Raw genomic sequence first — 17194 nt, forward strand, 5'->3', positions numbered from 1 at the left:
ACTGAGTGAAGCGGGGCGAGGGCGCGTGGGTCGGTCGGCAAGGCATGAAGGCACGCGCGGGGCGCGCCGCGGCTTCGGCTCAGTGGAATGCGGCAAGATAGTGGCTCGGGTACCGACCGAGGCCCGCTGTAGGCTGGAGCATGGAGCATTGGAGTCTGCACGCGGGTATGGTCGTCAGTCGCGCCTCATGCGGTCTCTCCTGGAGTAAATGTATTCTATGCTCGTGCGGTAGCGGTGCAGAATGTAGATGCGTTGAATTGAAAAACGCGCGCGCGCGCGAATGTGTCTGGCCAAAAATTATGTAGGTATACTTAGGCAAAACTATATCGGTACCAAACCAGCATATTATCTTATAAATTCATATTTATTCATACTTACTACATAATAGGTATAATCTATCACTTGTGGGCAATAAAACTGTAATTCATAGATGATTTCTGTACCTACATTATTTGGTTGGTATGGTAGCTATGTATAATGTAGGTCTGTTCTGTCGGTATGTAAGTACCTACCTATTATGTAATTGCAAGTACTACACTACACCTACACTACTAGTGCCCCGTTTATCAAACGTTACAAGTCTTGTATTACAAGCGTTTCTCTTGTAAATTTGTGCATTTTTACAAGAATGCGTTTATCAAAACTACACTTGTAAACTACAAGCTACAAGTAATATCACTTGTAATACGAGTGTTTTTCACACTTGTATTTGTGGTTTTGTTCATCAAAAATGCCTTTGTAACTTGTAGCTTGTAACTTGTAACGAAAAAGTTGTAGAGCCTCCGTTGACTCTTAATTTATTTTACAAGTTGTATGCAAGTATGATATTGTATAAAAGAATAGGTAATTAAATTATCTAGTACCTAGTAGTAAATAGGTAAAATAACTATAAAATAATTCAAAGGTGTAATTTTATTAAACTTATCAAATGCTGCTCTTTTTAAATTTGACCAAAACGTGTCTCATGTACATACGAGTATGCTGGCATAATCTTTTCCGGCAGATACAAGTCCAAGCGACTGACATAGCAATAGTATCTCTTTCCACTCTGCTATTTTTTGGTCTTTAGATAATTTATCAGTAAATGCGCCAAATAAAATATCTTTTTTGTCACGAATTACTTAATTGAAGAATAATTGTAACTTTCGAATCAGATTTTGCCATTTTTTGCAGTTTAATTCGAATAGCGAAAATTTTTAAAGTCTATCTATTTTTCCAAATTTTAAGCCTAACCTTAATTGACGAAAAAGAATGTAATATTTTTAATTTAAACTTTTTGTGTAGGTACTTCCTGTTGATGTACCGAAATAGAATAAATAAAAGTAGGTAGGTAAATAAAATAAGAAGCAACAGGTTTTACAAATAGGTTATTTAACACAAAATTAAAATTATTTGAAAAAAAAAAATTATTTTTAACAATAACTTGACTAGTTATGGTACCGTAATTTCTATTTTATCGACATTTATTACGGTTGAAAAATTATTTTGCAATTTAGCAAAAATAAAGTGTTCTAAATTAAAAATACAAGTTCTACAAGTCTTGTAAAATCCTACAAGTCTTGTGAAATTATTTGATAAACATAATTTACAAGAGTTTGTAAAAAAGTTCTTGTAACTTGTAACTTGTGAGCTTGTAGACTTGTAATATTTGATAAACAGGGCACGTATCTATGTATTAGTAATAATAGGTATACTATGAAGTCGGAACTCGGAAGATAAGATGGTGCCCAACGACTTCGTCCCGTGAAAAGTTAGCAGACAAACAGAAGTCGCAATAAAGCAAAGATCATAGATTAATTATTATTGGTCTCGCTCCGCTGTAATACCTTGTTAGAGCAAGCTAGGCGTATAGAAAAGCTCTGAAGAGTGATAGAGATATAAACACAGTTTTTTGTCTTTGTCATAGTTTAGCTTTTTTTTGTTGGGCACGTTGTAGTTTTTGCCCAACAAACCTCAGCTCTGTCATAGTAATTTATTGCGAATATTACGAGTTTTTATTTAGTTTTCTGTTTTAAATTTAGTATTGAAGGTGTGTAGAAGCCATTTATGGTCCATTGCTGTGTAAAAGTTGTAGCGAACGCAAATTATGAAACAACCTTTCATACGTAAGTTGTTTCTTTTGTTATTTTGTCCCTTTCGGGATGCTTTCGGGTATACGCCCGTGTCCGGTCTACTTGATAGTTAGTCTGAGGTATTTAAGAGCAATTTCCTCTATGTCAATTTCCATAGATAAATAAGTACGTTTGGTTTGCATTTTGCTCATTTATTGGTCTGTGTTGCTTTTCACTTGTCACGTGCTTGTCACAGAGTACTTTTCACTTGTCAAAACGGTGAGTGACTGCAAAAGTGTGATAAAAATATTAAACCAAATTAACCAATTAAACTCACCATGATAGGACGAACAAAATCCATAAGTAACAAGAACAAAGGCAAATTAATTACTCATTAAAAACACAAGAAATAATTTTCAAGATGATATTTTCGAAGTCAGCGTTAACATTAGTTTGTGTTTTATTATTGCTTTTGTCTATATTCATGGCAAATTTATTAAATATAATCGCTATAAATAATAACTTTTACGTCGAGAACAAAAGCCAAGGAGAGAATTTCACTAAATATTTAGAAGAAAAATATGGAAAAATGACAGAAACTGCTGATAAACTGATTTGGTTTTTGCAAGTAAGTACACACACTTGTTTTTGGTAAGTATTTACATTTTTTAAGAAAAAGAAAAGATGGGCTAATTGGCATTATCATCACTGCAACCTAGGTATTTAAGATCTCCCTGGTTCATTGCTCAGTTTTGAGGCCTTCAGGTTTATAACTCTGGCTGATGTAATATTATGTGGCATGGTATAAATGGTTGTGCAAGGCCTCAAAGAGATTTTACCCTTTACAGCGGATAATTGAAAATTATACTTTGTTCCTTGTTAAACAAAAAGGAAATTTATATATTACTAGACTAGATGATGCCTGCGACTTCATTTGTGTGAATTTAGGTTTTTAAAAATTCCATGGGAACTCTTTGATTTTCCGGGATGAAAAGTAGCCTATGTCCTTCCTGGAATGCAAGCTTTCTCTGTACCATATTTCGCCAAAATCGGTTGAACGGATGGGCTGTGATAGGATAGCAGACAGACACAGACAGACAGACACCTTTCGCATTTCTGTATGGATATGTATGTTATGAAGTGCTTACAAAAAGATTTTCTTAAAATAATTATTTGAATAAGATGATTTTAATAGACTTGATATTTATTTGCTAATACTAAGTGAGTACCTACTGTACAATAATTTTGCAACAAACAACAGAGGTGCAATGACTTTGCTTATCTTTTCTTTGTGCTCATTGCTCAATATATTTTTATCCTTACATAATGATGTAATTGTAAATAAGCTGTGATAGCCTAGTGGTTAGGATGTCCGCCTTCTAATCGGAGGTCGGGGGTTTGATCCCGGGCATGCACCTCTTGCTTTAACGGTGAAGGAAAACATCGTGAGGAAACCTGCATGCTGAGAGTTCTCCATAATGTTCTCAAAGGTGTGTGAAGTCTACCAATCCGCACATGGCCAGCGTGGTAGACTATGGCCACAACCCTTCTCACTCTGAGCTCCTCTCACCCGAGCTCTGTAGTGAGCTGGTGATGGGTTGATCATGATGATGATGAATGATGTAATTGAAAAAATATGTTTGGCAATCTACTTAAAATGTGCCCACCTTGAAGAGATGACATGAATTTATATTCATTGTCCTAATCCTAATATCCTAATAATATACCTAATATTATAAATGTGAAAGTGTGGTTGTTTGGATGTTTGTTACTCCATCACGCAAAAATGGCTGATCGGATTTTAATGAAATTTGGAATGGAGATAGATTATACCCTGGATTAACACATAGGCTACTTTTTATCCCGGAAAAGCAAAGAGTTCTCACGGAATTTTTAAAAACCTAAATCCATGCAGAAGACGTCCCGGGTATCACCTAGTTCTTTATAATTAGAGACCTGTGTGCAATAAGTAGTAGCCCAGTAATGAGTTGAGATGATGAAGTAATCCTTAAGCAAAGTTAAGTAGGAGTTCTTGTTATGTACCAAGTAGCTGATGCCAGTGACTTCATTCGCATGGAATTAGGTTTTTAAAAATCCTGTGGGAACTTTATGATTTTCCGGGATAAAAAGTAGCCTATATCACTCTCCAGGTCTTTATCTATACCCATGCAAAAAATCACGTCAATCCGTTGCACCGTTGCGACGTGATTGAAGGACAAATCAACAAATAAACACACTTTCGCATTTATAGTAAGGGTACTGATACATCTTTCATTACTTGTTTAGATTTCTGACATACACATCAGTATATTTCGTGACCCAGGAAGAATATCTCAGTTTCAACAGTTTTGTGACAGTACTGTGAAAATAATTAAGCCTCACATTGTATTGGCGACTGGAGACCTCACAGATGCAAAAGCAAAGGATAACCTTGGAAGCTCTCAAGTGAAAACAGAATGGGTCTATTACTACAATATTATAAAGGAGTCTGGTGTCACGGAGCACACCACATGGCTAGATATAAGGGGGAATCATGGTAAGTTGAAAAGTTTTTATTATTACTTTGCTTGAAAACAGCTGTTGTATAGAAAAATATATTATGCATGAACTTTTAGAAAGAGATAGCGGTTTTGTAGAGCATTGTCTCTGTCAGACAGACAAAACGTCAAATAGGTATGAGTGACAGAGGCAACACTCTACAAAGCTGAGATCTCATTCTAAAAGTTGATGTACAATATTTCTTGCTGACTATTGTACTTATAATTTATTTAAACAAATTGGATGATTTCTGTACATTAGATATATTTTGAAGATTTTAATATGAGGAAGCATTATTATGTACTAGATGATGCTCACGATTTGTTTTGGTTTTTAAAAATTCTGTGGGAACTAAATTGGTTTTCTGGGTCAAAAAGTAGCCTGTGTATTTCCACGGAATGCAAGATATCTCTGTACCAAATTAAGTCAAAATTGGTTAAACAGATAGGCAGTGAAATGCTAGCTGATAGACAGACACACTTTTGCATTTATAAATACATTACATTTGGATATGGATATACCTAGAACCCAAATCGGTAAGTATGTAATTAAAAACTCTTTATTAATTATTTATTAATATTAATTACACAGAAATTTTATACAATTACATTAAAAAAAACCGGCTAAGTGCGAGTCAGGCTCGCGCAATGGGGGTTCTGTACTACAGTCGTATTTTTTCGACATTTTGCAGGATGATTCAAAAACTATGATACATAAAAATAAATAATAATCTGTTATAGAATGCACAGGTGAAGACCTTTCATATTATGATACCCCACTTGATATAGTTATCTTACTTAGAAAATTGAAAATACTAATTATTAGTTCATGACCATAATTTAATTTTTATTGTGTGACTAGCTGATGCCCGCGTGGATTTACGTTTTTCAAAATCCCGCGGGAACTCTGATTTTCCGGGATAAAAAGTAGCCTATGTGTTAATCCAGGGTATAATCTATCTTAATTCCAAATTTCAGCCAAATCCGTCCAGTAGTTTTTGCGTGAAGGAGTAACAAACATACACACACACACACACGCACACACACACACATACAAACTTTCGCCTTTATAATATTAGTCGGGATGGAACCACAAACTCACGGTTTTCAGACTTTTCCCCAAATGTCAGCTATAAGATCTACCTACGTGCCAAATTTCATGATTCTCGGTCAACGGGAAGTACCCTGTAGGTTTCTTGACAGACCGACAGACAGACAGACGGGCAGACAGACAGACAACAATGTGATCCTATAAGGGTTCCGTTTTTCCTTTTCAGGTACGGAACCCTAAAAATTTTACTATGTCTACAGATTAGGCTGTAAAGGCGGCCTTACTTACTCCTTAAACTAAGTATTACAAAAATATACAATAAAACCTAGTTAGTCTTTATTTGAATGAAGTCTTTTTTTTCAGATAACTTTAATATTCCAACCTTGAATTCTCAAGAGAATTATTTTAGGAACTTTTCGGTGCAAGGAGGCACTCATTCAAAATCATATGTTCATATTGTAGAATATAATGGCCTTAGAGTGGCATTTTTGGGTATTGACGCATGTCCAGAGCCTGGATTGCGGCGACCCTTTAACTTCATTGGTATCTTGGATACCCAAGAACAGCAAAATATACAGCGATTGAGATATGAGGCAGACAGCAAGGCTGACCACATTGTCTGGTTCGGACACTATCCGACATCTTGTATATTGTCATTAGAACAAGACTTGGAAAAACTGGATATAAGGCGGCTCATGGGAAATACCAAGGGATCACATGCTTATGTGTGTGGTCATCTGCATTCCATGGGAGGAATGGTTCCAAGGATGTATACCAAACATAAAAATGGGTTCTTAGAACTTGAACTGGGTGACTGGAAAGATAATAGAATGTATCGGTTGGCCGCCATCGACCACGGATTATTTTCGTTTGTTGATCAAAAGCACAATACTTGGCCACTTGTTCTAGTAACAAATCCGAAGCATGCTCGATACTCTTTGCCTGGGCGTGAGCCGCTTCAGTTAATGCCCGAGTCGACTCACATTAGAATATTGGCATTTAGCGATGTGAACATGGAGACTGTGAAAATATCTTTTGACAACATTAGCTGGATGAAATGCAAATGTACTAAAGGCCCACTTTACGTATGTCTTTGGCTGCCGCACCTGTTCTCTACTGGAGTGCATAACTTGTATGTTTCGGCAGTAGATGAAATGGGAAAAGAAACTTTTTTAGAGCATCCATTTTCATTGGATGGAACTGTGGTACCATTTGAAGTAACACCTAGGCTTTTACTTATGGTAGACGCTGGTATAGTGGTAAGTTAGACTGAACGTCGTCCTACTACAACGCGAATGCGCGATCATCGCTAGTTCGTGCGAATTTTACTCGTACGAACGCGCGATCAAACAATGATCTCGAATAGGTGTCCTAAATTGGCACTCGCGCGATGATCGTGTATTCGAGTTCTAGACGCGAGCACGAAATGGTCGCATCGTTTACTCGCGCGATGATCGCGTAATCGCGTTGTATTAGAACGACGCCTTATACAATACAACAATTAAAAATAATTTGCCATTTTACCAGGCAGTTGAATTTAACAAAATGTTATTAGTTTCAGGCACTGTTTGGAACTCTTATCATCGTTAATGTGTTGCCGTTAGTAATATTGAGGTTACAAAAACGACCACCAAAATATAGAAGAAAATGCGGTCGCCAAATACTACGTAGAGTTTGGCTATTGAGCAAAATCAATCGGATATTCTATCCGATCATACTCTATGCGATTTACTTACCCTTTGGGCCATGGGCAATTGGAGAACTTATTGAGGGTTACATAGGAACGATTTTCGCATGGGGTATATTAATTAAAGGCTCCTATCTACCTGAACCATTGACATATATGTATGGCAGTGTACAGTTAATGTTTGTGCATATACCACTCATTCTAGTATTGGCGCAATGTCTGGGGACTAGACTTAATGGTCAAAATTTGAGATACTACCAACATCTTATAAAAAATTTGCCCTTCATTTTTCTTCTATCAATACAGTCAATATTAGCATACTATTTCTGGTTGGAATATGGCACAGTGGCATTTTTGTTTGGGCCTTTAAGGACTTGGAGTGTGGCCTTGAGCATACTCTTGTGGTACAAAACTGTAACTCTGCCTCCTGAACTTTGCAGGTCAGTAATAAGGGCTTATTCTTTCTCTTTTCGAATACCTGTCTCTTTTTGCTTAGGAAACAATCTTACTTATCAGTATCCATATTATAAATGCCAAAGTGTGTTTGTTGGTCTATTAGTTTGTTGGTTTGTCCTTCAATCACGTCACAACGATGCAACGGATCGACCTGGTTGTATGCATGGGTATATTTAAAGACCTGGAGAGTGACATAGGCATACAAATAGATAGCGGTTTTGTAGATCGTTGTCTCTGTCGTTGAGACCGGCAAAACGTCATATAGGTATGAGTGACAGAGACAACGCTCTACGAAGCCGAAGTCTCTTTCCAAAGGTTGATGTACAATATTTCCTGCCGGCTACTGTACCTACTTAGTATTAACATTAAGTATTATAAACGTTTCCATATTAGGCCGCATTTGATTAATAAGATTACATATCATATCATACATTATCCATACTAATAGGTATTATAAATGCGGAACTGTGTCTGTCTGCAAGCTTTTCACCATCCAACCATCCGTTTAAACGATTTTGATGAAATTTTGTACAGAGTTAACATACGTCCCAGGGACACATTTTTTATTCATTTTTAGGGTTCCGTACCTCAAAAGGAAAAACGGAACCCTAATAGGATCACTTTGTTGTCTGTCTATCTGTCTGTCTATGTATATGTCTGTCATGAAATTCGGCAGGTAGGTAGATATTATAGCTGACATTTGGGGAAAAATCTGAAAACCGTGAATTTAGGGTTAGATCACACAAAAAAAATTAAATTGTGGTCATGAACTAATAATTAGTATTTTCAACTTTCGAAGTGAGTGACTATATCAAGTGGGGTATCATATGAAAGGTCTTCACCTGTACATTCTAAAACAGATTTTTATTTATTTTAATGCATCATAGTTTTTGAATTATCGTGCAAAATGTCGAAAAAATACGACTGTAGTACGGAACCCTCATTGCGCGAGCCTGACTCGCACTTGGCCGGTTTTTTATTTAAATCAAAGAATTCTCACGGGATTCACGCGGACGAAGCGGGCACCCTCTAGTAATAATACCTCTAGTAATGCATTCTGTAATCTTGAATAAAAAAATCTTAAATATTTTGAACAAGTATTAAAAACCTATTCCACTTTTTAATACGCCTTACAACCTTGAATGGGAAGGTGGAAGAAATCTCTGTTCAGAGATAAGCATTTCCTATGTAACTACAATTTCGGTACATGAAAAATAAAAATAAAATAAAAATATCGTGATATGTTTTTTATACCTCAATCAATCAATCAGCCTGTTTGCGTCCACTGCTGGACATGGGCCTTCCCAAGAGCGCACCACCACACACGATCCTCCGCCTTCCTCATCCACCCACTTCTTATACCTACCTAACGTTAATATTTGATATTTTCAGGTATCTGATCAGATTGAATGAAACACCATCATAAATCAATGGAAAGTATTTTTATATCGCATTTCTATAAATAAATTTTGTAACATATTATTATTCTTGTATGTCGCGAAGCTGTACATATTATTACTTAGCCATTTAAGTTTATGACAAAGTGTGTATTTTTAGCACCAAAGATTGTTTTAATAGTAGATAGCCATTCCAAAATAGCTTTTTGTAAGCTTGAATAATTGTAGATATTTTTAATAATGGCTTGATGTTGTATGTAATGCAATGCAATATTTATTTAAATAAAATATAATGTTGTGAACGCAATTGTTTAATGTGTTACTGTTTGTGTTTGGTATGTACCATCTAGTACGCTTGCAATGAAAAATGTTATACTTTTCTAAATGAAATATAAATATTACAGTAGGTGGCAGGAAATAATCAAACATCGACCTTTAGAGAGATTTCGTCTGACGTCTGTGTCACTCATACCTATGTGACGTTTTGTCGGTCTTAACGACAGACAACGGTCTACGAAACCGTTATCTCTTTCTAAAAGTCGATGTACAATATTTCCTGCTGGGTACTGTATGTATATTTTGAAGGCAATTCTCCATAGAATTTGTTAATTTGCCACTGGTGATAAATTGTCCATACAATTTATCCAGTTGCAAATTAACAAAAACGTGGCTATTGCTTTTCGGACTGATATATAGTATAGATAGTTCAATCCACGATGACGCGCCCCACTCGTTGTCCCAATCGTTTACAGTGCAAGGGTTTTGTACTGTTAGAGCAAGTTCTATCATATCATAATGCACCCATCATGTAATGTGGACACACACACACACAGGCGAAGATAAATTGGGTAAAAATTACTCCCCGCACCCCGTAGTTTCCCGCACGCAAAGTAGTGAGGCGCGTCTTCGTGGATACAGAAGAACCGCTAATGTGTTGCTGGCAAAAATCCATCCCATAAGTTAATTTTTTCAAGTATTAAGTTTTATTTTATATGTATTTTATTTTATTCAAGCTATAGTGGCAGATATTTTATTTTTAATATTTATTTATTTACTAACCAATTGTTGTGACACCTTAGCCTAAATATATTATATTGATGTTATATTAAAACTTAAGATCACAATATTATGATGTATTAAAAATTTTGACAAATAAAGTATTTCTGTGATATATTACTTTTTAATTACTTATTAATTGGTTTTTTGAATATATATGACCAAATATATTATTTACTAGTCTCCATTTAAGATCAGTTCAGTACTTACAGTACTTTTATAATATAGGGTAGTTAGAAGTAGGTACTAATATTATTAATATCAGCTAGTAGTTAGGTAGTTCATAAATAGAAAAACATACATTAAGTGCTTATTTTAAAAGTTTTATTATAAAAGTCATTATAATGTAATGTACAAAAGTCACTTTAAATAAGTATGTGAAACATAGGTAGGTACATCAATAAACGTTTTACAAAACGTCTTACACTATTGTACATGTAATAGGTAGGTACTAAGCAAATCTCTTGATGAGAGGTGAATTTTAGTACGCAATCGTCGCAAATCTTCAATGGGATCTGACGAGTCACGTGACAATTACGCATACCTAGCCTACTTAATATATTATGCGTAGTCTGTCTCCACTCCATCGGCGAAGACGAGGCCCCCGATTTGTCGTCACCCGGACGCGCACTCATGCTACGGCCACGGGGGCGTACGGAGTACGGACTAACCGGTCGACCGTCCAACCAACCCACCCATCCCAACGTCATCCTAAGCCGTGGTCCGAGCAGGACGTTGCCCCCCCCCCCCCCCCCCCCCCCCCCGACCTCTAATTATTTCTTCGAGCCTACCTAGGCTAGGCTCACCCCCAGGTGGAGCTTTGCGCTCGCCTCCCTCCCGGCTTATTAGTATTAGTTTGTTGGTTTGTCCTATATTATATATTTTTCATCTAATATGGCGGAAAGTCATTCCTATTCTTAGTTTGAATGCGTTATATACACACATACCGTTATTGAGTCCTAAGTCCTTGAAACCAAGCTGCTGCGCATGTTTGTCACATAAAAATAACATCGATAAGTCTTTGCGGTATGATTAGCTGACTCAGCGGTCAACACTGAACCACCGAGCTCATCTTACAATTATTTTTAATCCATTGAAGGTTTTCTACGAAAAACAATTTTATTGTCACTCAGTGAAGCAGCAATGTAGAATCGACCAATGTCAAATGAGCTCGATGGCTACCATTCAGTGTTGATCACTGAGTAGTTAATCACCTGATTAGGGACGACGTAACTCGCGACGGCATGCACAGCACTGTTTCGATAGCAGCAGCTCCTACAGATCTGTACGTAATACAAGAAGCTGGAGGTATAGTACGCAACAGGTCGAGAAGGTAATTGGGGAGGGAACGTCCCGCACACCCGCCCAGACCCCCGGTGCGGGCGAGCGTGGGCGGCGTGCGGGGCGTACCTCGACCTGTCGCGTAGACCTACTATAGGTTAGTCTGTACCTACGCAGAGTATGTAAGTCACATTGCGGAGCGCGAAAGCTCTACGTGACGCGTTCTACGCGTTGTCTCATGTCTGCATTGTGCAATCGAACTACATAATTCCAATCACTCCTTACTACCTACGCAAACAATAGGAGTCGCTTTGGCGTTTCTGCCGACGCCTATTGATTAGGTAAGTATTATGTAAGTATATTATGATTTTATGATAGCCATAAATCAAGAAAGAAGATGATTTTATAAACATTATGACAGGGGTAAATAATTTTCAGAATTTTCGATTATTCCATTATCAAAAAGTATCACAAATCTCATTATCGGAATGTAGGTAGGTATAATAGGTAGGTATCTATTTTATTTATAAAATCGAGTAGCACCTTAACCTTAAGTATCTTTTTATTTTACAAATTATAAACACTTAGCGTTCATATTTATATTAATTAAAATTATTAAAGCCTTTTCTTTAAATTCATCAACACTTTATCTACACGCCTTATAAACTCTGTATTTCAAAACGCACATAAGTGATATTTTCAGAAGTACAATCCATATAATTAATGCTACTACGTCGTTGGTAAAGTTTTGCGACAATCCTAAGTGATCTAAATACTTGCTCGGATTTTTGAATATGCAGAAGACTGTGTGGCACGGCAACTTCTCGCGATTAAAACCGTATGCAGTTTGAAGGAAGGCGTCAAACGCATAGCGGAAATATGATATTAAAGCGAATGGTTGTAAGTAAGTTGGCATCTCGTGGTAGGGAATGAAGAATTCGGAGAACATTAACATAGGAATGTTTGCAGCAGGAATGACGAAGAGTCCCAGCTAAAAATAAAGAAAAAAAACTCGTTAAAACTTACTTTACTTAGGTACCTAGTAGAGACAACGCTCTACAAAGCCAAAATGTCATTCTAAAGGCCGATGTACATCACTTTCGGTCGCGTACTGTACACTCATGTCATCTTAACATGCAATATAATGCAATTACACAGCTGGGGATGCAACTTGAGGCAGCTTCACGTCAAAAGTCTATGAAGAATTTTATGTGTCCACACAAAATCATCGCCATTCGCCACTTCCGGGTAAATCACGTCTAGAAGAAGGTAATAAGGCGTGGATGGACATCTTGTCTCCTGCGTAAGCTTGGCGTTAGACTGGGGGCACACGATTTCACCGTATCGGCGGGCACACGAGCGGTGCGGGGCCGCAACGTTGTTATGTCGCAGCGGCGCTGTTGCAGCGTTGGACAGTCTGTTAATAAAAACAACTGCGCGGTACCGCGTGGTACCGCTCTGACGTCGCGTCATAACGCATTCACCCCTCCCCGCCTCGTCTCAGTGGTTGCAAGCCCGGTGCGGCGCTGGAGCGCATCTTGTGACATGCTACAGATATTTCTATGTAAGACGACGCAGCGACACCACTCAACGCATCGTGTGCCCCCGCTCTTAGTTATTCAAAATGTAAAAATAGAATGTTTTGTGATTAGATAAATTGCCAATGGAGCCTATTAGTAAGCCTCTGATGCTGTCTGTCACAAGGGCGGATCCAGCTTTGGTGCCAGGGGGGGGGGGGGGGGCCCATAGTCGTAGTCAAGTCACAACATCTCGACCTCTTGCGACAGGTCGAGTTGGTAATCGGGGTATGACGAGCGGGGGTTGGTGGGGGACGCCCCGCACACCCGCACGCAGGGCCGTCTTTAACCTATTGGAGGCCCTGGGCACATTAGAATAACGGGGCCCCTATGATCTTGACAGAGTAGGTACTATTTACTTGGAATAGGCAAAGAAAGCAGATAAGTCACGTTCTAGACGTATTATAAATGCGAATGTTTCTATCTATCTGTTATCTTTTCAAAGTCCATATTCTAAATCAAAATTTGGTACTATTCAGAGATAGTTTACACTCGGAAACGGCTTTTTATCCCGGAAAATTAAAGGGTTCTCACGGAAATTTAAAAAACTAAATCTATGTGGACGAAGTTGCGGGCATCAACCAATATAAAGTAAAAGCGCGAGCGAAGCGAGCGCGAAATTTTTCATATATTTACGAAAAAATCATAAGGTAGCTACTAATATTATAAATGCGAAAGCATGTCTATCTACTTATCTGTTACCATTTGACGGTCTATCTTTTTGACCAGGTACTACACAGAAAAAGCTTTCTTCCCGGAAACCTGCAAACACTTTTTATGCGGAAAATCAAAGAGTTCCTACGGTTTTATGAAAACCTAAATCAATGCGGACAATGTTGCGGGCGGGCAACAACTAATACAGAGCAAAAGCGCGAGCGAAGCGAGCGCGAAATTTTCTGTGTCTATCATCTTGTTAGGTACTTTTTCACGGCCAAATGTAGGTAGATAGGTACTACTCAGTGATAGCTTGCATCTCGGAAGGGATTTTCAATCGTAGTGAACAGAACGTGCGAGCGAAGCGAGCGCAAAATTTATGACATTATTTACAAAAAAAGAAAAGATAAATGTCAGAAATATTGTATTACGATATAGATAAATGCCAGAAATTTTGTACTAAAAACTATATAGTCATCTGTTGTATAAAGAATAGTTTTATTATCTTTAGGGGTCCCCAGATGCAACGAGCGCTTGGATAATAAAAACTTTACTATAAATAATAAACGTAAAGGACCAATCCGACCAATACATTATAGGTATATAATACATATTATTTTTTACTTTTAGAGGTTTTTACTGTCGGGAATTTTTTAAAAAGTGTGAAAAGAATGAAATATTCTATCATTTGCGTTATCAGTAAAGACAATAAAGATCGGATATAAGACTATTTAACAATCACTACGGCCCTTTGTTTGAGATGGCTTTTTTGACCGTTGATTTTATCGAAATAAATATGTTTTTGGGTATTATAATATCGGTTGGTCTGTTATAGTTTGGTGATCTGGCAGGGACTACTGGGCCCCAATCGATCGTGGGCCCTGGGCAAGTGCCGTCTGATGTTCTTCAATCATTGAAGAACGTCACACGAAATGTGACATCTCGATGAAAGGTGTGGCGCGGTAAAATTCAAATTTTGGATGCGTTTGTTCGCAAGAACATAATGTTTTTGCCATCATACAAAATATTATATTAAATTGATTAAGTATTGAAGGAACTTGCATAAAATCTAGGTATATAAAAATATAAAAAACATTATGTTTAATAATTTTAATTAGTGGTCCACCTAGGTCCTGGATGCAGCCCGGGGGGGGGGGGGGTCATGACCCCCATGACCCCCCCCCCTGGATCCGCCCTTGGTCTGTCAGCGGACCTATTACGGTTCACGAGATACGTACGGATCACCGTACGTATCTCGTGAACCGTAATAGGTTGAATTTTAGAGTAGGTAGGTATAGTCCGCGACAGGTTGAGATAGCAACCGAGGTATGAGACGGGGGGACGCCCCGCACACCCGCACGTCATCCGCGCTCGCCCGCATCGAGTTAGCGCGGGGGCTGTGCGGGTGTGCGTGGCGTTCCCTCCCCGATTGCCATTTCTGTTGGTATTATAACAAAAATTTCAAAATGGCCGCTATGTAGGTAGGTAAGTCAAAAAAAAAATTAAAACATACATGATCTTGTACGATAGTACGGAATCATTCGTGTGTGAGTCCGACTCTCACCGCACTTGACCGGTATTTGATAAGAAACGTCATATTATTTACCTTGACTCCGCACGCAGCTCCTACCACGAGTCCGAAGGTCTGGGCCAGCACGGTAATGAGGATGCAGATGACCCACGCCAGCCCCAGCCTGTAGGGCTCCAGGGGCTGCGACGTTAAGTACCACGCGGGGAACACGAATACCGTAGCACACATTAACTGAAATTGATAAAATAAAAACATTTACTAGTTATACCAGTAAGTATTCATCTCCCTTTATACACTGTAGTCTGTGTATTCATCCTTGAAAGCAGTCGTGTAGACTTTAGACTGCACAAAAAAGAGTGTCAAAAAATCAAAATATTTTTATTTAATTAAACTTTTACCTACGAGTTCTTTTGAATCTTCAAAATATGCATCTACCACTGGCTCGGCATGCCTTTCCTACCGAGAAGAACCAGCAAGAAACTCGGCGGTTGCTCTTTTCAAAGATTTCATATACAATATTATACCATGTAGAAAAGTAAAATAATGTATAAAAGTTATGTTTTCAGGGTGTGTATGTAGAGTGTCTTTATTCCACCATAATTTCTAATGCCCGAACAGATTTGGACGTACCTATGGGATATATAATCCTCACATCATCCCGATTATCAATTACTTTCTATAATTTTTTAGAAAAAATTCAATGTGGCGGCCATACGCCATTTTCAAATGTATTTTTTTTAGTTCCGTGCGGGCAGGCGTAAAATTGAAAACGAAGTAGGTACCTACGGCTACCATGCAATGATTTATGCTTTACCTGTATTGGCAGATCCACTATTATCTTAGAAGCGCAGTAGGTAGACAAGTAATACCATTTGTTGAGGTGTTCCTGTAACACCACCGTAGATTCCATAGGAACTGTAACAAGAACAAGGTAGGTTAGGTACCTACCTACCTAAGTAGTTATCTACAGTACGCGGCAGAAAATAATATATCGGCCTTTAGAATGACATTTCGGCTTTGTAGAGCGTTGTCTCCTTGGATGAATGATTACTATTATATCTCTATGGTTGTCTCTGCCGCTCATACCTACCTATATGACGTTTTGTCGGTCTCAACGACAGAGACACTGCTCTACAAATCCGCTATCACCTTCTAAAGGTCGATGTACATTATTTTCTGGCGCGTACTGTAACTACTTACTAACCATTAACTAAAATCAATTAATAGTAATCCCAAGATAGCAGTAGATTTTTTTTTAATCTCACTCGCTCGGAAACAATTCTTTTGCCCTTTGAAATCTGAGTGGAAAGTGGTAATTTTGCTCGCTAGCGTGCAAAGTACGAGTTGAAATTCGAACGTGACGAACTGTGGTCTATGGTTGCGTACCTAAGTACTTACTTTTTAGGGTTCCGTAGTAAACAAGGAACCCTTTTAGTTTCGCCATGTCCGTCCGTCTGTCCGTCCGTACGTCCGTCCTCGGTTAATCTCAGAGACTATTAATGCTAGAAATCTGTAATTTGGCATGGGTGTAAATATTTATCACGCCGACAAAGGGGTGAAATAAAATTATGATAAATATTTTTTTTTGGGTTGCTCTCTCGATCTGTCACTTACTAAATATTATTTTCCTTTCCTTTTACTTTTCGTTCCTGGTATCACAAATCATACACACGTGTGTCTGGGTTACTTACAAGTTTGTATAGTTGGCATAGCATTCGAGAAATACAGGAAGAGCAAGAAGAAGAAAAGACAGCCCGTGTTGGACATCACACGGCTGCCTTCATTGCCCGCGCCATGGTACAGCGCGCCCAGTAGCAACGCTACCAAGAAATGGGTGAAAACTCTTATCTGAAACAGGAGGACGAAACTGAGTCTGAGAACCTCAATAGCTTTATGGGCAGGGTGTGGAAAACTGG

General features: G+C 38.1%; 2 protein-coding genes across 4 annotated transcripts in view; one reads left to right on the forward strand and one right to left on the reverse strand.

Moving 5' to 3' along the window:
• The first annotated feature begins 2293 nt into the window (after nt 1-2293).
• On the forward strand, nt 2294-10350 carry LOC117984638 (transmembrane protein 62-like). The gene is made up of 5 exons (XM_034971261.2): nt 2294-2679; nt 4338-4587; nt 6003-6898; nt 7195-7766; nt 9175-10350. The coding sequence occupies exons 1-5, from the start codon at nt 2473-2475 to the stop codon at nt 9206-9208; spliced, it is 1959 nt and encodes a 652-aa protein (XP_034827152.1). The 5' UTR covers nt 2294-2472; the 3' UTR covers nt 9209-10350.
• A 187-nt stretch (nt 10351-10537) lies between these two features.
• LOC117984642 (ATP-binding cassette subfamily G member 4-like) overlaps nt 10538-17194 on the reverse strand; it is a 42599-nt gene continuing 35942 nt past the window's right edge. For all 3 annotated transcript variants that reach the window (XM_034971266.2, XM_034971267.2, XM_034971268.2), the window contains 4 exons: nt 16970-17126; nt 16093-16193; nt 15354-15509; nt 10538-12507 (listed from right to left, as the gene is read on the reverse strand). In XM_034971266.2, the coding sequence (XP_034827157.1) occupies nt 12163-12507; nt 15354-15509; nt 16093-16193; nt 16970-17126 (759 nt within the window). In that variant the 3' untranslated portion in view covers nt 10538-12162. The remainder of the gene's footprint in view (nt 12508-15353; nt 15510-16092; nt 16194-16969; nt 17127-17194) is intronic.

This window comes from Maniola hyperantus, chromosome 8 (assembly GCF_902806685.2).
Source record: "Maniola hyperantus chromosome 8, iAphHyp1.2, whole genome shotgun sequence".
In the NCBI taxonomy this organism is placed as follows: Eukaryota; Metazoa; Arthropoda; class Insecta; order Lepidoptera; family Nymphalidae; genus Maniola; species Maniola hyperantus.